General features: G+C 36.0%; 7 protein-coding genes across 11 annotated transcripts; 4 read left to right on the top strand and 3 right to left on the bottom strand.

The window, feature by feature from the left end:
- Positions 1-3,802: 3,802 nt before the first annotated feature.
- On the top strand, positions 3,803-6,292 carry LOC104808898 (vacuolar protein sorting-associated protein 2 homolog 1). Its single transcript, XM_010534741.2, has 5 exons — positions 3,803-4,010; positions 4,663-4,793; positions 5,257-5,361; positions 5,612-5,872; positions 5,989-6,292. Exons 1-5 carry the CDS (start codon positions 3,974-3,976, stop codon positions 6,127-6,129), a joined length of 675 nt encoding a protein of 224 aa, XP_010533043.1. The 5' UTR covers positions 3,803-3,973; the 3' UTR covers positions 6,130-6,292.
- Positions 6,293-6,572: 280 nt separating this feature from the next.
- Positions 6,573-7,112, top strand: LOC104808897. The gene has a single exon (XM_010534740.2). It carries the CDS (start codon positions 6,637-6,639, stop codon positions 7,018-7,020), a length of 384 nt encoding a protein of 127 aa, XP_010533042.1. The 5' UTR covers positions 6,573-6,636; the 3' UTR covers positions 7,021-7,112.
- A 705-nt stretch (positions 7,113-7,817) lies between these two features.
- On the bottom strand, positions 7,818-10,145 carry LOC104808896 (40S ribosomal protein S3-3). The gene is made up of 6 exons (XM_010534739.2): positions 10,025-10,145; positions 9,763-9,910; positions 9,416-9,587; positions 8,514-8,568; positions 8,280-8,411; positions 7,818-8,186 (listed from the first exon to the last, which is right to left on the bottom strand). The coding sequence occupies exons 1-6, from the start codon at positions 10,052-10,054 to the stop codon at positions 7,986-7,988; spliced, it is 738 nt and encodes a 245-aa protein (XP_010533041.1). The 5' UTR covers positions 10,055-10,145; the 3' UTR covers positions 7,818-7,985.
- Positions 10,146-11,591: 1,446 nt separating this feature from the next.
- On the top strand, positions 11,592-13,033 carry LOC104808894 (transcription factor TT2). 2 transcript variants are annotated; one of them, XM_010534738.1, is made up of 3 exons: positions 11,592-11,766; positions 11,890-12,019; positions 12,120-13,033. In XM_010534738.1, the coding sequence occupies exons 1-3, from the start codon at positions 11,634-11,636 to the stop codon at positions 12,853-12,855; spliced, it is 999 nt and encodes a 332-aa protein (XP_010533040.1). In that variant the 5' UTR covers positions 11,592-11,633; the 3' UTR covers positions 12,856-13,033. The 2 variants fall into 2 exon arrangements, with proteins under 2 accessions (XP_010533040.1, XP_010533039.1); XM_010534737.1 differs by having other exon boundaries at positions 11,890-12,028.
- Positions 13,034-17,119: 4,086 nt separating this feature from the next.
- On the top strand, positions 17,120-19,527 carry LOC104808892 (cytochrome P450 72A15-like). 2 transcript variants are annotated; one of them, XM_010534734.1, is made up of 5 exons: positions 17,120-17,540; positions 17,839-18,059; positions 18,184-18,428; positions 18,502-18,874; positions 18,970-19,527. In XM_010534734.1, the coding sequence occupies exons 1-5, from the start codon at positions 17,258-17,260 to the stop codon at positions 19,417-19,419; spliced, it is 1,572 nt and encodes a 523-aa protein (XP_010533036.1). In that variant the 5' UTR covers positions 17,120-17,257; the 3' UTR covers positions 19,420-19,527. The 2 variants fall into 2 exon arrangements, with proteins under 2 accessions (XP_010533036.1, XP_010533035.1); XM_010534733.2 differs by having other exon boundaries at positions 17,120-17,576.
- LOC104808893 lies at positions 19,417-21,926 on the bottom strand. 2 transcript variants are annotated; one of them, XM_010534735.1, is made up of 10 exons: positions 21,873-21,926; positions 21,378-21,423; positions 21,220-21,275; positions 21,050-21,107; positions 20,893-20,929; positions 20,599-20,685; positions 20,374-20,426; positions 20,210-20,270; positions 19,790-20,112; positions 19,417-19,686 (listed from the first exon to the last, which is right to left on the bottom strand). In XM_010534735.1, exons 2-10 carry the CDS (start codon positions 21,402-21,404, stop codon positions 19,537-19,539), a joined length of 852 nt encoding a protein of 283 aa, XP_010533037.1. In that variant the 5' UTR covers positions 21,405-21,423; positions 21,873-21,926; the 3' UTR covers positions 19,417-19,536. The 2 variants fall into 2 exon arrangements, with proteins under 2 accessions (XP_010533037.1, XP_010533038.1); XM_010534736.2 differs by lacking the exon at positions 21,873-21,926 and adding an exon at positions 21,709-21,835.
- A 1,009-nt stretch (positions 21,927-22,935) lies between these two features.
- Positions 22,936-24,829, bottom strand: LOC104808891 (mediator of RNA polymerase II transcription subunit 20a-like). Of its 2 annotated transcripts, XM_010534731.2 has the most exons (5): positions 24,679-24,829; positions 24,440-24,582; positions 24,097-24,275; positions 23,865-23,954; positions 22,936-23,399 (listed from the first exon to the last, which is right to left on the bottom strand). In XM_010534731.2, the coding sequence occupies exons 1-5, from the start codon at positions 24,690-24,692 to the stop codon at positions 23,157-23,159; spliced, it is 669 nt and encodes a 222-aa protein (XP_010533033.1). In that variant the 5' UTR covers positions 24,693-24,829; the 3' UTR covers positions 22,936-23,156. The 2 variants fall into 2 exon arrangements, with proteins under 2 accessions (XP_010533033.1, XP_010533034.1); XM_010534732.1 differs by lacking the exon at positions 24,679-24,829 and having other exon boundaries at positions 24,447-24,539.
- Positions 24,830-26,099: the final 1,270 nt, after the last annotated feature.

Below are 26,099 nucleotides of genomic sequence, written 5' to 3'. Positions count from 1 at the left end.
AATCAAATGTAAGAAATATCTAATTATTTTAAGAATAAAAAAATATATATCTGATATTCGAAAACAAGAAATCTTCCATTTTTGGTTCTTTTGGGAAATTGTGAGCGATTTCGAAGTGTGAGCCATTTTGGCAAGAGCATCGTATCTCATGAGAGGCGTTTGCGCCTTTCAAGGACCGACCATTGAAAATCTTCATTGTGCATAGAAATGCAGAATATTCGAATTTGCAAATTGATGTGCAAATGTCAGCCTGATATATATATATATATATATATATATATATATAAGTATTTTTTACTGTAAAATTGAAGAAAAATATTGGAGGTAAAAGTAAAAGAAGGAAGGGACAAAAGAAATTACCGGAATTACCTCTTAAAAAAACAGAAGATAATAGGATAATTAATTAATTATAATTAAACAAAAAATAACAAAAATGGTAAAAATTTTAAATTGATGATGCTGTTGACTATAGGAAAAAATCTTTTAATCAAAATATCATATTTCATATATTCATCATTTATAAGTTTTTTCCAAATAAATTATAGAATGTTTGTTTTTCAAGTAAATTATAGAATATTATTTTTGAAAATATAATATAAAATTACATATGTGGACCATGATAAAAGGATATATATTGGGCCTATAAATTGGCTTTGATTCCTTCAATATGTTTTATGGTTCTCCTTTTAGGACGTTACTTATATTAGGCCCATCCATTGCTTCTCTTTATATATATGGACACTGGTCCTACTGATTTTTTTTTTTAATTATTTATAAAATTTATTAAAGATTTTGAAAAAATACAATTAATACACTGGTCCTATTGTTGTTAATTTTGAATGTATCTTATAACGTTATCTAATAAATCAAATAAAAAAATCTATTATCTTCTATATATTTTTTATTTTCTATTTTAAAATTTTTATTTTTTTCTTTAATTAAATAAAAAATTATATCATATATTTTTATTAACTTTTTTGTATTATATATATATATTTATTTATTTTTTATCCCTATTATAAAATTTTTCTGGATCCGCCTATATATATATATAAGAAGTTTTCAAACTGTGGTGTTTCTATTTCAATTTTTTTAGAAATTAGAAAACGCTATGGGGTTGAATGGTAGAGGGTTTTTGGAATTTTAAAAATAAAATAACCAAATATAATAATAATCAAGATTTTATAAATTTAGTTTTCCTAAAAATTTAAAAAATTATTTTATTGAAAAAATTAACTAAAAACCAAAAACTTTCATTTTTTGAAGTTACAAATATTAAAAAAATCAAAAACTAAAAATTAAAAACCAAAAACCAAAAACTAAAACTACAAAAAATAAATAAAAACTACTACCATTAACCCTTATATCTCTTTCCTTTTTTCGTGTTTTTTGTTATTGTTACAACTTTGATGATCTTGTTTGCTAACTATAATAAATTATTGACTTATAGTTTTTTTTTTATCAAATACACACGAAAATCTTTGAAATTTTTTCAATAATTATGAAATTTTTTGAAAATCTAACGGGCTGAACCTCTCGAAACAAATATTCCACGTCCATAAAAAGTTTTAGAATCCATATTATACAAGAAGACATTGTTTTTTTTTTTATTTTGCTACGAATAAAATGGTGTTTTATCCTAAAAATTGTGAGTATTTTATAGTCATTTGAAATTTTATATAAAAAATTATAGAACAAAGTGCATTTTGGATCGAAAAATTCTTGAATGTCAGGATTATATATTTATAGTTATAGATTTGTATGATTTGTATATTATTTTCAAGAATAAATCGAATATATTTTTTATTTATTGGACGTTTTTGTTAATAGTTCTCATCCTTATTAATTACAAATGATATCAAAGTTTTATCTGATTTTTTTAAAAAAACACGTTACCAATTTATTATTCAATAATATTTTTTGAAAATACTATATGATATGTAGGATTTATTTCGGTTTTATAAGTTCTTTAACGCATGACTGTGATTGTTGTTCGATGAGAACTATATAACAATATATTATTGTGTTTTTAAAAAGACTCTTTTTTTCTTCATTATAAAAACATACCGTAATTCTATAATTTTTTACCAAGTGTCAACGTGCCACGTCAGCATAAGATGCTTCCTTATAATAATTTCCCAATCAACCCTTCAACGCGTTGGTGGAAATTCACGTCAGGCGATGTAAAGGACTAAAGGGGGATTTGGTTGGCCCTTAACCTTTTTTTATTAGGTCCCCCAATAATCACAAAAATATTTTTTCTTTCCCGTACTTAATTTAGTTACAATCCACCCCCACACATTTGGTAATTTCTATCCTCTTCGTTTGATGAATCTGATTATAGAGTTTTGAAAAGGTATAAGTCCAATATTTTTTATATGATTTCGTATCATAATGCCAAAGTAAATTATGAATTTATTTTGATTAAAAAGACAATATTTTATTAACCATCTTTCACAATCTCATCATTTAAAATTTCAATAAAAATATAAAAAATATTTTGATATCTTTTCTCAAATACGTAATTTAATAGAATCGAGATAAATATCAAATTTCTAATCAACTCATGATTTAGATATCTAAAGTTTTAGGTATTTATCAATCTCTATAATGAGAATCAAACATTCAAATTAAAATTTATATTTGATCAGAAATTATCGATATTTTGGAGTATTCGAAATAGAGAAGACAATTTAAAACTGGAAGAAGAAGATGATACCATGAATTTTATAAAAAAAAAGGGTTAAATTTTTTAATTTGAATATTTTCTTATATTGATAAACAAAATAAAATATGATTTCGACCATTATTTCGTTTTTCGCATCTCTATTTTCACTCTTTAATCATCTTTTATATCTTATTATTTCATATAAATCTCATTCTCTACGTTTGGATTTGAACACAGAATAAAAATATATTTTATATGTTATCTTAGAGACTCAAATTTCGGTATTCTCATTCATTTATAAATAGGATTTGAGATCCCATTTGTTTAATTAAAAATTAAAAAAATAATATTTTTCTACACGAATTTAGTTAAATGTGATATTTTTCATACACTTATTTTTAATTTGATAAAAAAACTATATTTAAATTTAAAATTTCCCAAATATCTTCACGAATTGTTAAAATTAACAGTAATTACATACATAATCACCATTTTCGTTAAAAATTTTCGAATTCTATTAACTAATATGCTGACGTGTACGAGAATTACAATAATTATTTAACTAATACATTAGTTAATAGAATCCATAATTTTTTAATGAAAATGATTAGGTATTCAATTATTGTTAATTTTAATAATTCGTATAGACATTTAGAAAATTTTTAATTCAAGTTTAGTTTTTTGTCAGATTAAAAATACTTATATGAAAATGTCACGTTTGACTAAATTCATATCGGAAAATTTCATTTTCATTTAAAAGTTTTATTTTCTTTGTAAAGTTTATAAAATTTTAAATTAAATTGTTAAATAACTCTATAATAAAATTAAATTTGCTTTATAATATAAATCAAATGTATCCCAAATTATAATTTTTTTGTGGATCTATCATGATTAGTGACTTGTAGTTTGTTTTCAATCTTCCCCATATCAGAAAACTCAGGTAAATTCTTATGAAACCAAAATGGGATAATTTGACCAAAAAATTCAAGAGAAACGAAATCGAAATTGGACACACGGAAAACTGGAATACCAAATGTATCGGGTAACATTGACCCCAAAATAAAGTATGGGGTCAAAAAAGGATTTGGGAAGAAATTGGATGGTATATTATTATATTATATTCATACCTAATGATTCTCCGAGGCGATCGAATTCGAAGCTGCTTCAAGCCTTAGGAAGAAGAAAAAATCTCTTTTTCGTGCCTAAGAATCAGATTGTGAAGGTTTCACACCGATCGAAGCTTTTTTGCTGAACTTGAGAAGAATTCGGATTCGTGTTTGGTTCATTCATCGATCGCAATCCATCATGAGTTTCATCTTTGGCAAGCGAAAGACTCCTGCAGGTTCGTCTCCCTCCTCCAGTTTCCTCGGTGGAGCCCGTTGTTTCGCTCATGATTCCTGAAAACTTCGACCTTTTTGTTTTTTTTTTGAAATCGCTATCATGGAAATTCCTGGGCTTTATCGTTTAATCGGTTGGGATCCTGAGTTTGAATTCCGATGGATTTATAGCTAGGGTTTACGACTTTACGTCGATCCTTTGTCTGATTCTCTGATCGCATCCACTGATCCATATCCATATTTTAGGAGATTGAAGTACATCGGTTCGATTGGATTGCGTTCTGATCTTTTGTGATGATTTCCATGCTTTGTCGTAATCATGAGGAAATTGGAGCCAAATGCCTGCTGTTTCTCTCGTTTCTAGTGATGGGGTTAGTGGAGAATGCTCTTAATTTAAACGAGATCAATCTCTTCCTGACTCAAGAATCAAAACATCATTCCATTTTTTGCAATTAGTCTTTGAATGCTGCCTGAATGAGGCTAAGCTTCTTACAGGATTAGTTTCTCTGGTTATGGATTCTGTGTCTTTTTGCATGTGCAGATCAAGTATGTGAATAGTTTTGTAGCAAATGCTGTTGGATAAGTTTTCTGTCATGTATAATGTGCCGAGCAATTCATGTATACCTTGTAAAACATGTCGTGGTGTTGTTGTTTCAGAACTCCTGCGGGAAAACAAGAGGATGTTGGATAAGTCTATCAGGGAGATAGAGAGGGAGAGGCAAGGTCTGCAAACACAAGAAAAGAAACTGATCGCCGAGATAAAAAAGACTGCCAAGCAGGGCCAGATGGTCTGTTTCTCTGTTCGCTTATCTCATTTCGTGTCAGTAAAGTTTTTCACTTATGGATGGAACAGAAACTAAAAGTTCATAGTGAAAATGAGTTGAATGAGTATATGATCTGTGAGATGAATTGGGCAAAACGTATCACCCTTTTTTCGTAATATGTTTTCCTAAATTTGTATTTAATGGGTTGGTGTTGTGAGCTCTTAGCTATACGATGATTACAGTAGACGAGAACTTAATGCGACAAGCTTCAAAGGGAATATACGAGAACTTACCTTGGCGGCTTACTATTTAACCCTCACATGTTTTAGTTTTAAATGAATCGTAGCTTATAAATATTTCAGTCAACTACTTATCAATGTTTTTTATTCTTTCGAATGTACTTTTATTGTATTAAGTTACCTAACAATTGGACGATGACTCGGGCTCCTATAACACATATCATCTTCTGGCTGCAACTTTGTTACAGGGAGCTGTTAAGGTGATGGCAAAGGACCTGATCCGAACCCGACATCAGATTGAAAAGTTTTACAAGCTTAAATCCCAACTCCAAGGCGTTTCTCTCAGGATCCAGGTACATTTTATATTTCTCTGCATTGGTTCATCACGACACAACAACCATCTGTCATTCCCGTCGTTTGATTTCCGTTCTATCGTGTCAAAGCTTTTAAGAGAATGATCAGGTAGGAGTTCAAAAGTGTCTATAGTTGATGATAATCGCAAAACTATCGGGATCCATATGGATAGTGGGTGGAGATTTTTTTTTTGTTTTTGTTTTTGGGACAACAGACTGAAAGATAAAAATGGATTGAGATGTTGTTCAGACATTGAAATCGACACAAGCAATGGGAGAGGCGATGAAAGGGGTGACGAAAGCGATGGGACAGATGAACAGGCAGATGAACTTGCCGTCACTGCAGAAGATCATGCAAGAGTTTGAGAGGCAGAACGAGAAGATGGAGATGGTCTCCGAGGTGATGGGAGACGCCATCGACGATGCTTTGGAAGGCGACGAGGAAGAGGAAGAAACGGAAGAACTCGTCAGCCAGGTTCTAGACGAGATCGGTATCGACATCAACCAAGAGGTAAACCCTTAATAACCATCCCCCCTTACCATATAACATATACATATTGACGGCCATACGATCGAAAAATATCGGTCTTTAACCCAAAAAAAATCGGGCGACTATTTTTTTTGCAGCTGGTGAATGCTCCATCGGCAGCAGTGGCAGCGCCTGCAGCGAAGAACAAGGTGGCTCAGGCGGAGGCAACGGGAGGAAACGATGACGGAGGAATAGACAGCGATCTTCAGGCGAGGCTAGACAACCTACGTAGAATGTGAGTCTTTTTTTTTTAATAACATCAAAGTTGATCCCGGAGGGTCATATCACATACTCAACGATTTCTAACAGTTGATATTTGGCATTGCGATTATGTTTTTTATTTTGTATAAACTCCGTTTGTATATATATATACACAATTACTTACTCCTAGTACTGTTTATACGACATGAACTTTCTGAACGTTTTTAGTTAACCTTGTGGTGTACAAATACACCCCTTTAAAAACCCAGAAACAGGCCCGTAATACGCGTGCCACGTGGCATGTCCGAATTCAGGGAGAGAAACCTCCACCAGAATCTCAGAAGGAAAGGGACCATGTAATTGGACCAAACCAGAATCGGGAGATAACCTTATCCACCAATACCAAGCCCAGGATCCGCCACGTCAGCCTCACCATCTCCCCCAGATCCCCCCAGCTCTCCTCTTAACAACTGTCCCTCCCTCCCTCCCATTTGGCTCCCCAGTTCACAAAAGAGCAGAGAGAGAGAGAGACTTACTCTGAGCAAATGGCGTCCTCAACTCCGGCCGTGTCAATGGTGATGGCGTCACTTCCCCAGACCAGGAGCACGACCGCGACCATGGCCTTCCTCAAACCGTTGCCGGCAAGGCTCACCAGGGCGGCGAAGGTGGGATCCTCCGGCGGTGCGAGGAGGCTGGAAGTGAGGGCGGCGGCTTCGAAGATGAAGATGGAGAAGGCGGTCAGTGGCCTAGCCGCGGCGGCTCTCACGGCCTCTATGGTGATCCCAGAGGTGGCAGAGGCCGCCGGATCAGATGTCTCTCCTTCCCTCAAGAACTTCTTGCTCAGTATTGCCGCCGGCGGCGTCGTCGTCACCGCCATCATCGGCGCCATCGTCGGCGTCTCCAACTTCGATCCTGTCAAGAGAAGCTGAGTGAGATCGAAACAGAGAGAGTTTACCGTTATTTGTTGTCTCGTCCTGATTTAATGTTTCAGCAATGAACGAACTCATTCACTCTTGCGTTCTGTCTGCTTGTACGTAGTTTGCCCCAAAAAGCTCCCTCCTCTTTTCCTGCGTTCTTGATCCGAAGCAGGCGAAAATTGGAAACAAAATGTGTTTCATTCCTAACAAATTCTCCAGAGAGAGACACTGCAATCGCAAAGGGATATTCACGAACCATAAAGGAAGTCTCAGAGAGGGGATCCACCTTGACCGACCGTGATTCTTCACTCTTTGTTCGGAGATAGCCTACCCCGGACGATTTCCGAGGATTTCGTGCCGCCCTGCGATTCACATTTCAAATTATACAGCTGCTTGGCCGGACCGGACATCACATCCCATGATTTCTTGGCCGGCTTCTTGAAAAGCTGCTACCCAACGTTAAACCCGTGTGGTCTTGGGACCTGAGCCCGAGGAAGGTACTCGCACTCGTCAAACTCTTGATTGCGCCGGTCACACAGCCACCGGCTTTGTCACCTTGTTGCATTGCCTATCTCCGAACAGAGATTACCTACCTTGATCGCTTTCCCGGTGACTTATCTTCATCTCCAGGGATCTTTATCTTTGATCCGAGACACGTTTTTGCGTATTTCGTTCCTCGGAGTCCCGGACATACGTCCGATTAGATTTGCTTAAAATATTAATTTTTTTATAGACAGAAATACCAATCCCCAAAATTGCTACAATTAATCCACAATTTGGCATTAGAACATTTTAATCAGAAAAGAAGCGAGCCATATGAAGAACAAAAGCTCGGAAACAGAATAAAAAAAGAACATTATGTCGCAGATTGGCACAATCCAGTCCGAACGGAATTAAGACCAAAATCTAAACCATCAAGTGTAATCCACCAAGAATCAACAAAACGATCATATCATTGAAAAAACGATTCAAACATATTAAGCCACGATCGGAATCTCGGTCTCGGGCACGACTGGAACAGCGACCGGTTGGTTCACAACCTGCACGGGAACATGAGCAGGCCCCTCCTCGTCCTTGGGAGCATGGATGGTAACCTGGTCAGGCAGTGGAGTCTTGGGACCGTGCTTGCCCTTAGGGTCCCAATCCAACATGATCTTTACCTTTATACCAAGAACACCCTGCCCACAAACACAAAATCACACCAAAATAACATATGGATCAAGTCCCGTTTTCCAGAATTTGTTAGATGAATCATCGTTTACGAGGAAAACCTGTCTCAAGAGGACGTGTCTGACTGCTGAGTCAATGTAGTCTTTGCAAGGCTGACCAGATGAGATCATGTATCCGTCTTTGAACTTCATCGATTTGGCACGCTGAGCTCTAAGCTTGCCACTGACAATTACCTGTTCAAAGCCGAGAATGATTTGGGAAGGTGAGCATTCGCTACAAAAGGGTATTTGATGAAACTTCAATGATATTAATAGGTGGGGGATGTGGAAGCAAACCTCGCATCCCTTGGCACCGCTCTCCATGACAAACCTCAAGACACCATAGCAAGCCCTGAACAAGTTGGATGGATCAACAAAATCAGATTCATACGGATGTTCTTCTGAGGTCAGAACGTAAATAAGATCCATGGCCGACTAATTTCAAGCTTGAAAAACAAGACACATTCAGGCTAACTAGAACAATAAGATGAATTTTATCATGAAACTAGTAGAGTATCTAAGCTTCAGAACTATGAATTGTGAACAAGAAATTCATTAATCACATCACATAGTGTGCCCTCCATAGTGGTATTGCATGAAAGAGAAAAACTTTCATGAGGATAAAGGCATGAAGGAGCTAATATCAATGTTGTCATCTTCCGACACAAAATCGGTACAGAAGCAACCTATTTGCTTTATAGATGACCCAACAAAGAATATCCACACAACAATCCAAACAACGGAAGATTTATTAACTTCGTACACAAAGATAGCAAATCCAACTCATACCGTTCCCTAACTAAGTTTGCACCATACGACACATGAAAGTTTTACAAGGATATCGGCAACACTGAACAATATGATTGGCATCATGAACTCATATTTACCATTATGTTACTAGTCATGCACAAACATTTTTATCAAATTAAATAATGTCCCCTCCATAGAGCTACCGCATGAAAGAAAAAACCCTTTCACTGCAATCATGCAATAGAGGAGCTTATAACAATGTTGTCACCTTCCGACACAAAATTGGTATAGAAGAAACCTATTTGCTTTGTAGATGACCCAACAAACGATCTTCCATAACCAAATCCAGACAAAAATTTACCACCAACAGGAAATACATCAAACTAAACAAGAAGTTAATTAGCAAAACAAAAGCGATAAAATTTCGGATAACCAAAACGATATCGTACCTACGAACAGCAAGACCACCCAAGAGCTTGTAGCGGAGAGATTCAGCCTGAGCAATGGCACAGAGACCTCTGTTGTTAACCTTCTCGGCATAAAGCTCAACACTATCTTGAGGGAATCTGAATCTCTTCTGAACAAGTGACGTGAGCTCCCTGATCCTCCTTCCCTTCTCACCTAAATCCCACAAACCCAAAAACAAGAATTGATTATCACTAAAAGGAATCTCCATAAATCGGAAAACCCAGAAAATCCAAATCAACCAACAGATAATCGATACTTATAATGGAAAAACAGAAACGAAATCAAAGTTATATACATCACACGCATAACATATTGTTCTGCAACATACCCAGAACATTTTGGGTACGAGTGGCTCTGATGATGATCTCGGTACGCATGGGGGTGACTCTGACCTCAACACCGGAGTATCCATCTTCAGCGAGCTCTCTAGTTAGAATCTCGTTGAGCTCGGCGAAGAAAACTCCGTCAGCGACAAACTAAAAATCCCCAGAATCCGACAAAAAAAAGGGCGGAAAAAGGATGAGAATCGAGAATCTTCCCAAAACGTTGAACCCAGAGAGATCAAATAACTGATGACTACAATAACTCACCTTCCTCTTCTTGCTGATCTGAGTTGCCATGTTCGAGGGATCTAGAGAGCTAGGTAGACGGAGCTAATGGAAGCTGCGGTGAATTGCTCTCCGTAAACCCTAAAAAGGCTCAGACAAAAAAAACGGGAACAATGAGAAAACACGATATATATATGCCCAAGGAATTAGGGTTCGGGGGAGATGGAAACGGGGTGTTTGGAAACGAGTTTGTGTGTGTCCTCATCCTTCGGGAAAGAAAGAAACGCACCGTTTTGAGATTTTTTTTTTTTTTGTGTTGCTTTTTTTGGGCCATTAAGGGGCGTTATCTCATGTATCATATTTGGGCTCGCTTCGATGGGCGACTCCGTGGAAAAAAGATATATGTTTGGTATTTGAATTTAAAACTTAATATCTTATGTAAATTTTGTAACATATAACATGTATTATTAAAACTATTAATTCTAACAACGTTGATATATATATATATATATATATACGAAGAAAATATGTAGAGACCCATTTATACTCGTGCAATGTGCGTACTATGACACCATATCATTCAATAGTAACAGAAAGAGTTTATCCCATGACAAAAATTTGAAGTTGTTAAATTATCTTACGAATAACCCTTAACTTGTAACGTACCACAAAAAATCTCCACGGTGACATAAACTTCAAAATTAAACATAAAGTTTGCAAACTCCGCTCACATTTAACCTTTGACTATGTTGATCATCTTTTAAAACGTATGAATGATGAGGTGGCACCAGAATACTGAATAGGAATCCACGTCATTGACATGTCACGTGACACGACAGCAATGTTGGTTTTATAATTTTAATCCGAATCGGTTTGATAAACCCAATTAACCGATAAGAAACCGGATTAACCATAAAAAAAATGGTTTAATAAACCGGATTTTTTGTCCCTTTGATCTCATTTCCTTGAAAACAAATTTTCTTGATTTGTTTTTTGTTAAACGATCGAATCGTGTCAAAATATCATGGGTTTCAATCGAAAGCATCGATAGAAGCCATTTAAAACCAGATTTCTTTCACCCTTTGGTTAAATTTCCGAGTATATATATATATATATATTATTGTGTTGGTAATGATATAACTGATGGTAAAGTTAGGTGGTGAGCGTGTCAATATTAAGTTCGGTAATTATTCGGTTTGGTTTTTTCAGTTCTATACAAATATATATCAATTGGTTATCATATTATATTCGGTTTAATTCGTTCGTTTTCGGTTTAATTTGGTTTCAAGAAGTTAGGTTCCTTACAAAAAATACAATTTGAGAATTTTGGACAATTCCGTTTGAGAACGATCTCGAGTTTTTCCTACCACAGTTACCGTATCAAAACGCCCTTCTCTAGGTAAAATAATCCGGTAAAAAAATTATGGCAGAAATCTCAAGAGAGGACATCACCAAACTGTGAGAATCCACAACAACTCGGACAGACAGCAAGTCAAGTGTGACAGAGGTTTTGGAAAACGACATAAAGTACAAAAACCGTACGGTCGATTTTCCTATGACCCTTATATAAATTCCCCACTCTCTCTTGACACGACACCACGAGAAAGAATCTACCCAAAGTTAGAGAGAGAGAGAGAGAGAGAGAGAGAGAATGGGGAGGAGGTCATGCTGTGCAAAAGAAGGCTTGAACAGAGGAGCATGGACGGCACAAGAGGACAACACCCTAAGAGAGTACATCAGAACTCATGGTGAAGGCAAATGGAGCACTCTCCCTAAGAAATCCGGTATCTTTATACGTATAAACATATACATACAGTCGCACACATAAGATATATATCCTCTGATGACCAGACAAGGGTTTTGTTTATCTGTTCCTTTCTTCATGTTCCATGTTGTTAAATCGCAAGGTCTCAAGAGATGTGGAAAGAGTTGCCGACTCAGGTGGAAGAACTATCTGAAACCAGACATCAAGAGAGGCAACATCTCTCCCGATGAAGAGGAACTCATCGTTCGTCTTCACAATCTACTCGGAAACAGGTTTTTCTTGTATTATCCGTACCCTAACTATATATATGTACACGTATACACAGGTATATACGCTGAAATTGTATGATATATCACGCATGCATGCATGCAGGTGGTCGTTGATAGCTGGGAGGTTGCCAGGGCGAACAGACAATGAGATCAAGAACCATTGGAACTCAAGTCTCCGCAAAAGGCTTCAGCATGGCCAAGAGAAAACACGTGTTCCATGTCAGAACAGATCGAAACACAGGAAACAGATGACTGTTTTGTCTGATCAGGCCGACGATCTTGTCACAGAACCGCCATTAAGCTCTCGAAACATCATCAATGGCGACAACAATGCCGGCGTTATACGCACAAAGGCCGTTAAATGCACTAAAACCCTAGTTCTTCCTGACCTCCCTCCACTTCATCATCAGAGTGATACCACTTCTCCCTTGCCAAACCCAGAACAAGAACAAGAACGAGAACGAGAACGAGAACAAGAACAAGAACGAGAACAAGAACGAGAACAAGACCAAGAACGAGGACACGAACAAGAACAAGAACGAAGCAGAGAGTTTGGTGAAGTAGCGAAGAACGTGGCGATGGATGAAGGGTCGGCGTTATTGAGAGATCTAATGAGCGATTTCGACAGATTCGAATCAGAGTTCATCTTCTCCGAGTTCATGGATTTCGATGTTTTGGAGGGTGGAAACCTCAAATCTCTTGTTTCGTCTGAGGAGATGTTGCAAGATTGGGGCCATGATGAATCTGTTCAGGTGAATCTGGATCTGAATCGTCCTTTTACTTCGAATCTTGATCGCGATGATGATGGCGAAGATTGGTTCGGACACAAAGTGAAGTGAATACGTACATATACGCATGTATACGTACGTACGTATCACCGTACAAGTCCATGCATATTTATAGTATGCGTGTGTGTGTCAGTGTGTATTTAACGTAATAAGTTCGTATTTGTAAAATGGACGTCTCAATAGTTTAGAGTCTTTGTAAGATTTTTGTTGAATTTGAATAATTTAATTATTAATATTTTTTTAAACGTACATTCAAGTGAATCGGAGTTTATCAGAAATAATGGAATTTCATGGACCGTAGCAAATGATTCCGTTATACAATAATCTCTGCCGCAATAAATACTTATGAACAATTTTTTGTATACAACTGTGATGATTTAATATGGGGGTTTTATTAGATTTTGTTCGTTAATTTGTGAATGTGAAAGCAATGATAAAGCTACAATAATTATGGCCCAACTACCACTTTAACTGCTCTGACTTTCATATTATATGCGTTGTTAATACGAAATGCAATCTATAGACATTCTTGTATAACGAAGTTTCACAATATATATATTAATATATATGCATATAATTAATCTATATTCGGACATAGATCCATAAATGTGCATGATTTCACACTCTTTGCATTTGCACCATTTTTAAATGAAAGATTCTCATTGAATAATAAGATTAATTAGCGATATAGACAACTTCACTTTTATTAGTTTCATTTTCATATCACTGACTCACATATTCCGGAGTTTAGTTCAATATATTTTTAGGCTTGAAATTTTCTTTATATAAAAACTATAACTATTTTCGGGTCTGTAAACGCTTTATATTTTATTAAATTAAAAATGTTTTCCAGAAATTTCAATTATTTTATTGTTATTTTTGTATCAATTCAAAATTTATTTAAACTCATTTAGTTTAATATAAATACCGTTCAACGATATGATTATAAGTGATTGAATTAATGCATAAATTAATGCAAAGCCACTTTTAAGACTATGTATCTATAATCTCATACTATATGCGCATTTAATCGTATTAAACTAATCTCGACTAAGTTTCCGATTATCGGAAACTAATAGATATTAAATTATTAATTTGTCTTAATCAATAAAATAATACACGAATAGATTAGACAAGAAACTTGCGTGTAAATACAAATCAACCGTATACTTGTTTATTTTACAATATGGACGTATTAATTAACTCTTCATTTGTGAAAGGTTCATATAATAAATTAAATTAGGTTATAATTTAAGGATTAATAAAACAAAATAAAATACAATTAGAATGTTAAATTAGTTATTGGGATTTAGGTATAATAATAACAATGAATGCGGAGAGATCTAATTACATCTACCTAATTTCCGAAAATGAGCGGAGAGGGGATCAAAGTCATTAAATGTCTGAACTCGGAAACCTTACATATTCGAGTAGCAAAATTTAACTGAGACAAGTAAATATTCTTGTAATAATTACTCCCCTAATCCCTACAAATTTCTTGGTTTATCATTTTAATTTATTTTTATTATTATTAATTAAGCTCCTTATTAATTTCTCCCCCAACCAACATTTCTTCAACTCTATACCGGTTTCAAATTTTCTTGAATCTCTCTTTGTAAATTCGGTTTAAATAATTATTGCGAGTAAACGGCATTGTTTCGGTAATATATATTTTTTTCACAATTTTTTGTTTATTATTATTTTTGGAAGCCTGATGATCTTTAGAGACGTGATTCATGAACCAATTAGTGATGAACCAAGTGGTCTAATCTCAATTTCATAAAAAAAAGGTTCAAATTGATAATCGTTACAACAATTTACGAATGATTGAATTCAACTGTTAGAAATCGCATTTTGATACATTTAAACTGTATTAATGCTTAAACTAAATTAGAGGTACAAATCCATTAATATGCGACTATTATCTGAATAATTATGTAAGAACCAACGAAATGATTTATGAATAAATAACCTAAAAAGGGGAAAAAAGAAGGAAAATAACATATCAACAACAAATGAATGTGACATATTCACAACATAAAAAAATGCCTGTATCAAATATTGTTAAACTAATATATAATAATAATAAATCATGGAATTACATAAAAAAAAAATTGACACCCAAGATTTTGTAAAATTAGTTTTCCTAAAAATTTGAAAAAACTACTTTAGTGAAAAATCAATTAAAAACCGAAAACTCCATTTTTTATTTACAAATAATATAAAAACAAAAAACTAAAATTCAAAAACTCAAAATAAAAATTATCATCGTTCATAAGATTTTGGATTTAGATTTCGTTTATAACCTAACCTATTGATATTTTCATCCGAATCTTTTTCTTCTTCTCATTTTTTATTTTTTATTCGTTTACGGACTTTGATCAAGTTCATAGGCCTAACTTCTTGTCTCTTCAATGAAGTATGAATTCTATTAAGAGAAGTTTGTATGCAGAATGAATTCGCATATATTTGGACATTTAAAAATATAGATATCCATGAAGACGTATTAGAGAACTTCTATGGAAAGAGAAACATGAAAACCATATTATATATCAAATATTACCGGAATTTATTTTTTAGGAATATAACTTTAATTAGGATTTAGAACTTCTACCAGAAGTTCATATCGTGTCTAAACGAGTTTTGACTTGCACTTGGAGTTTGAGATGTTGCAAGACAACGACACAGAGATTTGAATCAAATAATTCAAATCATCAACCGTAACGTACGAGGAATAAGAGTTAGAAAGATACTCTGATTCAGCCAAAGGGTTTTGGTTTGGAATCGGTTTGGGCTAACCGACGCGGGATTGAATAATTGGACTAAACCAGAAAGGAAACATGGGACCAAAACTAAGTGGAACTTAAGGTGGTGCCATAACTTTTCAGTTTTTATAATGAATTGAATTAGGTGGGATCCAAATCGATTTTTATTAAAAAAAATATATATTTATTTAAAAATCAGTTTTTTGTTAATTTTTTTAGTTCAGTTTTCAGTTCAATTTGGATTCATCTTTTTCGGTTTAAAAATATATAATCATTCCATTTTTATGTCGTATTCAATTTTTTTTTTTGATAAAATGTGATTGTTATATTTCTATCGTAGTTTCACGGACAATACATATGTAATAATTCGCTTTACAACAAGATCAAAAGACAAGATATTCCTCTGTGGAAGCAAGGGGGAGGAACTTATAAGCCTTGCTTCTCTAGCCAAGGCACATGGAACCAGATCCGATTAAAAGAACCGGCAGTTTCCTGGCATACAACGGTTTGGTTCAAACACGCTATCCCCAGATTTTCTTTCTTGATTTGGGAAATCCTGTTGCAGCGATTACCGACTAAGGACCGACTAACTCGATGGGGCATGCAAGTCGACCCAACATGTGTCTTGTGTTCTGTTGAGCCTGAAACGCACTCCCATCTCTTTTTTGAGTGTGTTTTCAGCAGTTTGATCTGGCAACAACTTGCTAGTCTAGTCTGGCCTTCGCCTCCATCACTGTTGGATCGGTGCCCATCTTGGATTCACAACCCGTGCAATGATACAAGTAGCAACAGACTCATTTTATCCCTGTTAGTCGTCCAAGTCACTGCCTACCACATATGGAAAGAACGGAATGCAAGAGTATTCAGGAGAAAGATGAGAACTCAGACGACACTTATCCCGCTCATCGACAGGACCATGCGGAATATCCTTCTCCTGATGAGAGGCACTAATAGTAACACGATGCAGACGGTCTCCCCTCTCCAGGATTGGTTTCGGCTATCAGAAAGTATACGACGAGGCATTAATAGTAGGCGAGGCACAACTTAACTATTTTGACAATATAACCATTTTGTAATATGGTATCCGTGTACAGCATAGGCTGGCTCTGTATTCAACTTTAGCATATATATAATATTAACCATTCATACCAAAAAAAAAAAAAGATCAAAAGACAAGGATTCCCATGATAACGGACAAAAGACTAAAGAAACGATAGCTAGTTAAAGCGATACCATAATTGAATGGGTTCGTATTCAATTTGGTTAGGGGTTGCAATCTTTCATCTTTTTTCTTTGTTTATTGATCCCAGAGCGTGCGAATTCAATGACTATATTTAAATATTGATTTTTCATTATCAAGAATCAAAGAACAGTCGCATGAAGATATTACCAATATAATAAAACCTTAGTAACTAATAACAAAAACCATTGGTTACATATGGTTTCACGTGATTTATGGATAATAATATTAAAAAACAGTAGAAGCTTTGACAAGCAAAAACGATGGAGACTGAGAAAAAGGAAGAAACTTTCCGCAATATTTTCCGTCCAAATTTCTTGCAGAACACGAACAAGGCTCAGACAGATCCCATACACACACACACACATATATATACACATACACACATGTAGTATACAACTGCAGGAACCATCAAATGCTTAAAGCTCAAAAGAGAAATTGATTTATTATGGAAGTATCTGTTCTTCTACATCATCTGCCTCTTTCGTTTCTGCTGATTCTGCTTCTCTATGGCTGTGGAAGGATTCTCTATTCGATTTGGTGGAAACCCAGATTGTTAAGTAGGCGCCTGATCCGACAAGGAATCCATGGAACTGATTATAAGCTTCTTCTTGGAGACATGAAGGAGTATATTGCGTTGATCACTGAGTCATGGTCCAAACCGCTCGGTCTCCATCACCGGATCGTCCAACGGGTCGACCCGTTTACCCTCTCCACCGTACAGAAACACGGTACGGTTCAAAACCCGGTTTGGGATTTGAAGAACTGTAAGTTGAAAAGCCGGTTAGGGTTTTTTTTTTTAAAGCGTGTTTTGTATTGCTTTTTTTTTTTATAAACGAATATTTTGGACCAAATTCTAGACTAATCTCGGGACTAGATGGGTCATGTAATTTGGACTATAGGCCTACTTTTCAAACTTGAGATTCGAACTCGTAACGATACAGACATGTTATGTTTCACCGGTTGAACTATCCAAATTTGGGTGTGTATTATATTGTTCTTGACGTTGAATGGATGTGATGAATGCAGGGAAAGTATCGTTTTTCTGGAGCGGGAAGACGCCGAGGCTGATCGTGCAAGATCCGAAGATGATGAAGGAAGTATTGGCCAACAGGAATGGACATTTCTCGAAACCGGCATTGAGTTCCGAGATTCTTGTCCTTACAAGAGGACTTACTACTCTTAAAGGTGATGTCTGGTCTATACACAGACGGATTCTCAATCCTGCGTTTCACTTGGAGAAGCTCAAGGTGTTTTTTAAAATCTTTCTCTCATCTGTTAAGATTCTTAGTTAATGTTTCATAGAGTTTTCTTGATCGATGATTCAGACGATGGTTTTGTCTTGTCTTAACGTAGTTTTTTCGAAAAATGCAGGAGATGGTTCCCATCTTCGCGAGCAGTTGCAGGAGGATGATAGAAGAATGGAAGAACAAGTTTGGACTCGAAGAGAGTTACGAATTAGACGTTTGGCCCGAGTTTCAGAAACTGGCTGCAGACATTATTTCCCGTGCAGCGTTCGGAAGTAGCTACGAAGAAGGAAAGAAGGTGTTTGAACTTCAAAACGAGCTCATAGGACTCGTTCTCGAAGTGATGCAGTCACTACAGATTCCCGGTTTCAGGTGATTCAGCCGCCATATCTTCTTCCATATATGCAGACTGTATAAACTGTTTAACGATTTCCGATGTCCATAGGTTCATTCCAACGAGGAAAAACCGGAGAAGAAAGGAGCTGAACAAAGAAATCGGGTCGATATTGAGAAGTATAGAGCAAAAGAAGGAGAATGAAATGAAGGATAAGGAGACAGCAAGAGTTGATGATTTGTTGGGGCTGATGTTGCAGAGCAATGGCGGCCAAGCTGAGAGCAGAAGCATGACAATGGATGAAATCATTGAGGAATGCAAACAATTCTACCTTGCAGGCCAAGAGACAACTGCAAGCTTGTTGACATGGGCGATGATCGTGCTCTCTATGCACCCGGACTGGCAAGAGAAGGCCCGGGAGGAAATCCGGGGTTTTTGCAGCAACAAGGAGATTGATTTCGAAGCTATAAACCGCCTCAAGAACGTGGGTTTTACGATCACTCTTCCTGCCGGTGATTCTGATTCTGCATCTGTTTTCAATCTTACTAATTTGGAATTGTTCTTGACTTGTTCCTGCAGTTGACCATGATACTGCAAGAGGTTCTAAGGCTATACCCACCAGTGATTGCTCAGTACCAACACGCTTACCACGAGACAAGGATCGGGGAACAACTCGTGATTCCTGCAGGGACGGATCTGACACTACCGACTCTGCTGATTCACCATGATCATGATCTATGGGGAGAAGATGCAGAAGAGTTTAAACCCGAGAGATTTGCAGAAGGAATCTCGAGGGCGTCATCATCCTCCAGAGATATCCCTCCGTTCTTCCCTTTCGGCTCGGGTCCAAGAACCTGCATAGGCCAGAATTTCGCCATGCTTGAAGCTAAGATAGCCCTTGTTCTGATCCTGCAGAACTTCTCGTTTGATCTCTCCCCGGCTTACTCGCACTCTCCTTACACTGTCATGACACTCCAACCACAGCATGGAGCTCAGATCATATTACGCAAGATCGTGACAGGATCGTAAAAAAAAAAGCAACGAATCCTTGCTTTCCTTATTTTCTTGGTTGCAAAAAAAATGATCATATCAAAATCTTCGTTTTCTCTGAGAAATAATCAATTTATGGGTACCGGAAAACATATATCATATACCATCGAGGTTATTCAACATATAGTCTATATCCGGTGTCAAAACCGCATGCTTGTGCACCTTCTCGATTAGGCAACACTGCTTTTCTGCTGAATTGATGGCCATAACATCCTGTGCAAACTCGCATTTCAAGCCCGGGTTTACCTGCATCATCACGGTCCACGACACATAGAGAAAGAATGAGAAATATTATGCAATATAATTTAACTTGAATTCTTCATTCATTTTCTATGTTAGTTTCACTTACATCGTAGAGCACGTCCCCGAGTTTCAACTTGACAGCGCCGCTTTTATACACGATCATTTTACCCATGAATCCTTTCGGCAACTCTTTCAGACCACATGCTTTTTCCTTGGCGCCTGCTTCCATATCCGGCTTGTTTTCATTCTGTTCTGATGTCGACAGTTGTTTGAACATAGGGGCGGTCGGCAATTGCATAAAGAGCATTTTCGGTTCCTCTACTGTCTCGTCACGAGCCATCAAACCGAGCTCGGCTGCTGCATTGATTGAATTTTCATGGTGGGTTGCAGCTTGTGAAGCCGGCGCAAATTCCTCCTCGTCGAGAGTCTCTGTGAACAAAATGAGGATTTCAAACATAAGCTATCATTGTAAACCGAAACTTAATCCAAAATCTTCCTCTAAGTTCAGATGAAGGCGGAAATAAACCTGGATTTCCCGAGTAAGGCGGTCTGATTGGAAGAGTAACTGGATAATAACTGTCATAATCCTATGAAGAAATAAATCCAAGAACTGAGCATAAGTGACCAGTGACACGAGATTTCAGAGTATTAGATCTTGGATTCTTGGTACAGGCTACAATTTGGACTAACCCATGGTTCTTCGTACTCTATCTCCTGCGTAGAACCCGAGCCATAAACACCAGCTGCACAGAAAACCATGGCATGTATGTATGTATATACGATCATATCATATGCGTGGACTGGAGCATATTGTACTTTAGAACAGACCCAACGGAAAACGATTTCAACCGAGTTTGTTATGAAGTTTTGACATTAGTTTCACATGTTTTACAGATCATGAGGACGAGATCATACCTCTGCTGCTGCCATCACCATTCGGGTACCCGTGAGATCTCGTCGAATTTACCACTCCACCCATCCAAGCAATTTGGGAAGCAGGGACTGAACGATTCATATAAAAATGGGTTTAAGATACTCAGGATTTTCAAAACTTAATCACTAGCCATCCTGCTGACTACACTATGTCTGATAAAAAAAGCCAATTCATTGGAAGGACAAATCTGAACTAGATAAACACTTCAAAAGATACAAAGAGGTCTGCCGATAAACTGAGATCCTGAGCTTGTCGTTACAGGGTAAAGACACTACCTTTCTTCTCGGTTTTTGGCCTACGCAATGCACCTTCCTATCCAGCAAAAAGAAAATGATAAGCACAGAAAGGAACCACATGAACTTTCCTGGAAAATTTGGGGGATAAGGAGACAAAAAAAAGAGGGAAAAGATTTGAGCCAATGACAAAACTTACATTGATTCTCCTAAGCAAGTCAGCAGCTTGGGAATTATTATCAGTCTCAACTGGTTCACTGCAGAATTCAGTCCAAAAAACACACACGATAAACCAAATTCGAAACCGCAAACAAAAGGGTACAAGGACATGATGTTTTCGTATAGTAGTTTGATGAATGATGTGATTACCTTTTAACTTCCGGCTTTGGCACGCGTTTTGGAGGAGCTCTAGGAGCAAATTTCATCTGGAGAAGAACAAAAACGAGGATTGAATCAGCATACCAATAATTACAGAAACATAATCAGATTGCCACGATGAACAGGTAACAAGTGGTCTAACACAAAACCTTTCGTGGTGCTGGTTTCTGCTCCATTGTGATTGAATTCGAAAGCCTTCAAGCAAACAAAAAAAAAACCCAGAAAACGGATTAGCCATCCATCAGACCAGAATTAAAAGTGTTATATATCTTAAAACAGACACATATTCTGCAAGTTCTAAATCCAAAGCAAGTTGTTTCAGAACTCAGATCCTAACAGCAACTTTCTTCAATCGGATTCAAACCCATGAAGAAATATGGCATCTTTCACAGTTCTATCGCAATTTACAAACGTTATATATCTTCAAACAGACAGACACTCATCAAGTTATAGTTGAGAAAGCGGAAACTTGATCCTGACAGGAACTCGTTTCTGTAATCGGATTCAGACCCATGAGGAAATATCGAATCTTTGGCAGTTCTATAATCTAATCCAATGAGATTTTATGGTTCTGTATTGTCCAATGAATCGGAAACGAGGGGAGATGGTTTAGGGTTTAAGACATGAGTAATCGAGACACTAACCTCGTTTGGTTTGGTACTTTGTACGTGAAGGCGGCCAGGCAGAACCCGAGAAGAGCAAAGCTGCAAAAGAATATTTTGAAGTATTTATACTTATTAGGGCAGTGTGTTGTGCATATTTTTATTATATAATTTCTATATTAACTTTTCCCTAAATTTAATTTGTAAAGAATACGTGGAAGAATTTTGACATTTTTGAGATTACTGTTTTGTTAAACAAAAAACTCTGTTTCACATATTTTGCTTCCTAATAATATAATTTAAAAGCTAATAATATTAAAAAAAAAATCAAAATATGTCTACTACAATATATTAATTATGGCATGTGTTTTTTTTTTTTTGTGGAATTTGCAAACTGAATTCGGTTTGGTTTAATAAAAAATAATTTTGTTTTTTGATTTTTATAGACAAAAAAATCAAACCAATTTCGAATTCATTTGATTCAAATTTAGTTACAAATTGATTTGCATATTGAACATATGATGAAATTTTTTGTATTTATTTAATTTTTTTTTGTATTTTAAATTTAGATTAAATAATAATGTTATTTCATAGAAACTTATACTTGATATATATCGTATACATATATAAACGCACATAGAGACGTGTATGTATTTATAGGCGGAGGCAGAAGAAACCTAGCTTCATATGTAACCTGCAAAGCCCAAGAACACCGAATCTTAGATGAGATCTAGAAAGATTGGCAAAATAATTCCCCGATTTTTTTTTTTTGAAAATTGGGAAAAATATATAAATATCTTTTTTTGTTAATTTTGGAAATTAGCCAAAAATGATGTGATAGAAATAAGGAAAATGTTAGTTCTTAAGAAGTTCATGTTTTTTTTCTGTCTTCAAAAAGTTATTTACTTCATTTTTTTACCATTCTTCCTACTAATTTATTAAAAACCTTCTTGAGCCCATTGGACCGTTTTCCGTTATCCAAGTAAAACCAACGATTACTTCAGTTCACTTTGGGGCTAGTTTCTGTCTGAAAAAGGCTACCCGGACTTAAACCGGACTAGATTTTACTCGGTTAAATTCGGTTTAAAATCCATTTCATACCGGATTGATGTAATCAGTACAAGTATCAAGCTGAAATGTTATTTGGTTTAACTATATCCGAACTAAACCCGAACTAAGCTCGAAAACATCTACGTTTTTCTGGTTCTTTCAACAAACCGAGAATCATCTAAATCGAGCCAAAACCCGATAAATACATCGCTTTTTTTTCTCCCTAAACCGACGGAAAGAAAAACCGAAAAGCTCTTAAACCTTTGTGATCTTAGTTTAGTTTCTCACAGATTGTACGGCTTGAACTGTGGCGATCATGTGAGCCATGACAAAGGCGTATTGAACGGCCGTATGTTGTGGTGAGTAGTTGTCCGAAAGACCAAACTCCCCAAAGTTTGGTTCCACGTACATGAACTGGCCCGGCAACGATCTCTTAGACAAGGCTTCTCGGCATATCTCCAAGAACTCGCCCATGACCTTCCTTGCCTTTTCCATTGACGAAATCGGAAGATACTCCACCTGCATTCACCCGTTTAAGATCTATCAGAATCTCAACCCGTATATTATTACATTAGCAGTAATTCGATCTTCATCCATCAACCTACATGGTAACATGGCTCAATGTCTAAAATGGCAAAAGGGTTTGGGAAATGAGTATGAATCATCTAAGAAATCTATAGACGTAAACTGTTACAGTATCCTGCGAGGTCTTAGCTTGTTTGTCCATGAGCGAGCGCGAAACGAAAAACTTTCCACTTCATAGTCGAATGAGCAAAAAATTTGGAGCATTTGCTTGGACTTGGACTAAAATCTCTCAGACAAGACCTGTCCAAACCATACAACTCGAGATTTCGGACTCTGTATGCAATTATAAGCCGAGAACACGATGATGGCCCGAACCCATGATTACCAGACACAGCATGAAAACACAAGTAAAACTCTTCAAACACAAGAGAGAACCAAGATGTGTCTGAAACAAAGTACCTCCATAACTATTCCTCTCAAGTTCTCGGAATGGGTCAGCACAACTTTCCCCACTCTCAATCTAAAATCACCCAACTGATACTGAGAACCCTGCAAATTGCCCACCAAGAACACAATCAATCACGAGTTTGATTCAGCAGTTGCCAGTGAGTTGTTCCAAAAAAGCTTAAGTTCTGAGATCATGAAATCGAAAGCCCGAATAAAAGTCATTGATCAGTTCAGTCATCAAAACCTCGAAGTAAAGAGCAACCCTTGATCTGTAAGACTGTAACTTCTCCATTATCATCTGAATCGAAACATCGGCCTCGAGGACGATCCTATACATTTTGATTATGAAATAGTATTTACTCGGCTGCTCTGCGAGTGAAATCCCCAGAAAGTCACGCGGGAAATCGTTCGGCATCGATTGGTCTGCCGACAAATTCAGTCTATTAGAACACATCAGAGAGAAAATCAAAGCTAACCCATAGAATCCCCAGGTAAATTCTACACAAAAGGGACGATATGAACGAGGGATGAACCCGAATCAACGATCGAGTCGAGACCGTGAAAAAAAAGAAATCGAAATGAAGGACCTCGTACGATGGGTTTGTAGTAGTTGAGAGTGGCTTTCCACCTTCCTTCTCTAACGCCATTGATGCTCTCGAGGCACTGCATAACTTCGTTGAGGATCTGGGTGCTCACGGTCGACCCTTGATTGGGTTGCCAATGCAAAACCCTAGAGAAAAAAAACCACCAAAGAGAAGGGATTAAGGACCAACGAAAACACGAGATTTACCACAAACCCCTGACCGTATGCTCAATCTTCGCATACCATTTGATGGGCATTGTTCTTCGGCGGAGAAAAATGGCGGATCTCAGATTTCCAAGGAGCGTCGAGAGTGAGAAACGCTTGTAGTTGTTTAGTTTTCTTCGTTTTTTCCCCCTTTTTCTTTCAATGGCTCCGGCTGATGACGACAGGGAGACCAAAGGGGAAACAGAGAGAACAAGAAATAATAGAATTGAAAATAGTTAAAATGACATATAAAATTTTAATTTTAGTATTTCATTTTTTTTCTTTTTTTTAGAATTAGATAAATAGTTGAACAATAAAAGAAAAAAATAATTGAATATAAAAGAATTTTCATTTTAAACTTATTTCAACCTTCTCTAGTTTAAATTTGGAGAATGATATGATATTCCACTAATTTTAGTTTATTCAAAAAACATTTTCACTATTTTACCTTTTTTTCTTTTTTTCTTTTTTAGAATCAGAGAAATAGTTGAACAATAAAATAAAAAATAATTGAATATTATAGAGTTTTGATATTAAACTAATTTCAACCTTGTCTCAATCAAAATTTGGAGAATGATATGATATTCCACTAAATTAGTTTATTCAAAAACATTTGGTGAGATTTTTCTTTTGAATACTTTACCATTTTCATCTTTTCCTTTTTTTTAGAATGAGAGAAATAGTTGAACAATAAAAGAAAAAAATAATTGAATATAAAAGAATTTTAACATTAAACTTATTTCAAATCAACCTTGTCTCGTTTAAATTTTGGAGAATGTATATGATATTCCACTAATTTTAATTTATTCAAAAAACATTTAGTGAGATAATCTTTTAAATATTTTAACATTTTCCTTTATTTTCTTTATAATGGCAATTGGTAAGCAAGTACATAGTAAAATAAGATAGAAAATAGAAAGCATTGTCAATTTCCTACTCTTCCCAATCAACACTGTTTCTGCGGCTCTCTACAGTTTTTTCTCCTCTTTTCTCTCTCATATACTCTAAACAATTTTGTATTATTTAATTTTTTTTTATAAAAAAAGTATTTTGAATTCCCTAATCTGATTTCTGGTTGATTAGACAAAACAATCAGAATGTGTTGAAAAAATTGACCCATTCATCCAATGATTTTGTTTCTAATACAGAAACCAATAGAATATATATATATATACATATGTTTAGTAGGTTTCAAATCATATTATATAATAGAAAAAAAACGTGAAGAAAGATTTGTAATATTGTTTTGGGATAATAATATTTGTGTTGAAAGAATAAAGAATCTGAAAATAAAAGCCTTTTTTTTTTGTGAGAGTGTGTGTTCTTTTCAGACATTGAGGAAAGTCTGAACTGAACTCAACTGACAAAACCCACACCTTCAAAAACCTGTCCTCTTCTGTCATCACCTCTCTCCTCTTTTCCCAACCACTCTCTCTCTCTCTCTCTCTCTCTCATTTTCT

This window comes from Tarenaya hassleriana, unplaced genomic scaffold (genome assembly GCF_000463585.1).
Source record: "Tarenaya hassleriana unplaced genomic scaffold, ASM46358v1 Cleome15, whole genome shotgun sequence".
NCBI classification, from domain to species: Eukaryota; Viridiplantae; Streptophyta; class Magnoliopsida; order Brassicales; family Cleomaceae; genus Tarenaya; species Tarenaya hassleriana.
Note: the sequence above shows the minus strand (reverse complement) of the source record. Positions and strands in the feature narration are given on the sequence as shown.

Coding starts and splice junctions, on each gene's coding strand:
- LOC104808898 (XM_010534741.2), top strand. CDS start 3,974: ATGAGTTTCATCTTTGGCAAGCGAAAGACTCCTGCAG. Junction 4,011..4,662: donor CAAGCGAAAGACTCCTGCAG/GTTCGTCTCCCT, acceptor TTGTTGTTTCAG/AACTCCTGCGGGAAAACAAG. Junction 5,873..5,988: donor GTATCGACATCAACCAAGAG/GTAAACCCTTAA, acceptor TTTTTTTTGCAG/CTGGTGAATGCTCCATCGGC.
- LOC104808897 (XM_010534740.2), top strand. CDS start 6,637: ATGGCGTCCTCAACTCCGGCCGTGTCAATGGTGATGGCGTCACTTCCC.
- LOC104808896 (XM_010534739.2), bottom strand. CDS start 10,054: ATGGCAACTCAGATCAGCAAGAAGAGGAAG. Junction 9,588..9,762: donor TCGTACCCAAAATGTTCTGG/GTATGTTGCAGA, acceptor TGTGGGATTTAG/GTGAGAAGGGAAGGAGGATC. Junction 8,412..8,513: donor GCGGTGCCAAGGGATGCGAG/GTTTGCTTCCAC, acceptor GGCTTTGAACAG/GTAATTGTCAGTGGCAAGCT.
- LOC104808894 (XM_010534737.1), top strand. CDS start 11,634: ATGGGGAGGAGGTCATGCTGTGCAAAAGAAGGCTTGAACAGAGGAGCA. Junction 11,767..11,889: donor CACTCTCCCTAAGAAATCCG/GTATCTTTATAC, acceptor TTAAATCGCAAG/GTCTCAAGAGATGTGGAAAG. Junction 12,029..12,119: donor CTCGGAAACAGGTTTTTCTT/GTATTATCCGTA, acceptor GCATGCATGCAG/GTGGTCGTTGATAGCTGGGA.
- LOC104808892 (XM_010534733.2), top strand. CDS start 17,258: ATGGAAGTATCTGTTCTTCTACATCATCTGCCTCTTTCGTTTCTGCTG. Junction 18,429..18,501: donor CTACAGATTCCCGGTTTCAG/GTGATTCAGCCG, acceptor CGATGTCCATAG/GTTCATTCCAACGAGGAAAA. Junction 18,875..18,969: donor CTATAAACCGCCTCAAGAAC/GTGGGTTTTACG, acceptor TTGTTCCTGCAG/TTGACCATGATACTGCAAGA.
- LOC104808893 (XM_010534735.1), bottom strand. CDS start 21,404: ATGGAGCAGAAACCAGCACCACGAAAG. Junction 21,276..21,377: donor AGAAACCAGCACCACGAAAG/GTTTTGTGTTAG, acceptor GTTCTTCTCCAG/ATGAAATTTGCTCCTAGAGC. Junction 21,108..21,219: donor CCAAAGCCGGAAGTTAAAAG/GTAATCACATCA, acceptor TGAATTCTGCAG/TGAACCAGTTGAGACTGATA.
- LOC104808891 (XM_010534731.2), bottom strand. Junction 23,955..24,096: donor GGGTTGCTCTTTACTTCGAG/GTTTTGATGACT, acceptor GGCAATTTGCAG/GGTTCTCAGTATCAGTTGGG. Junction 23,400..23,864: donor TGAGAGGAATAGTTATGGAG/GTACTTTGTTTC, acceptor GGGTGAATGCAG/GTGGAGTATCTTCCGATTTC.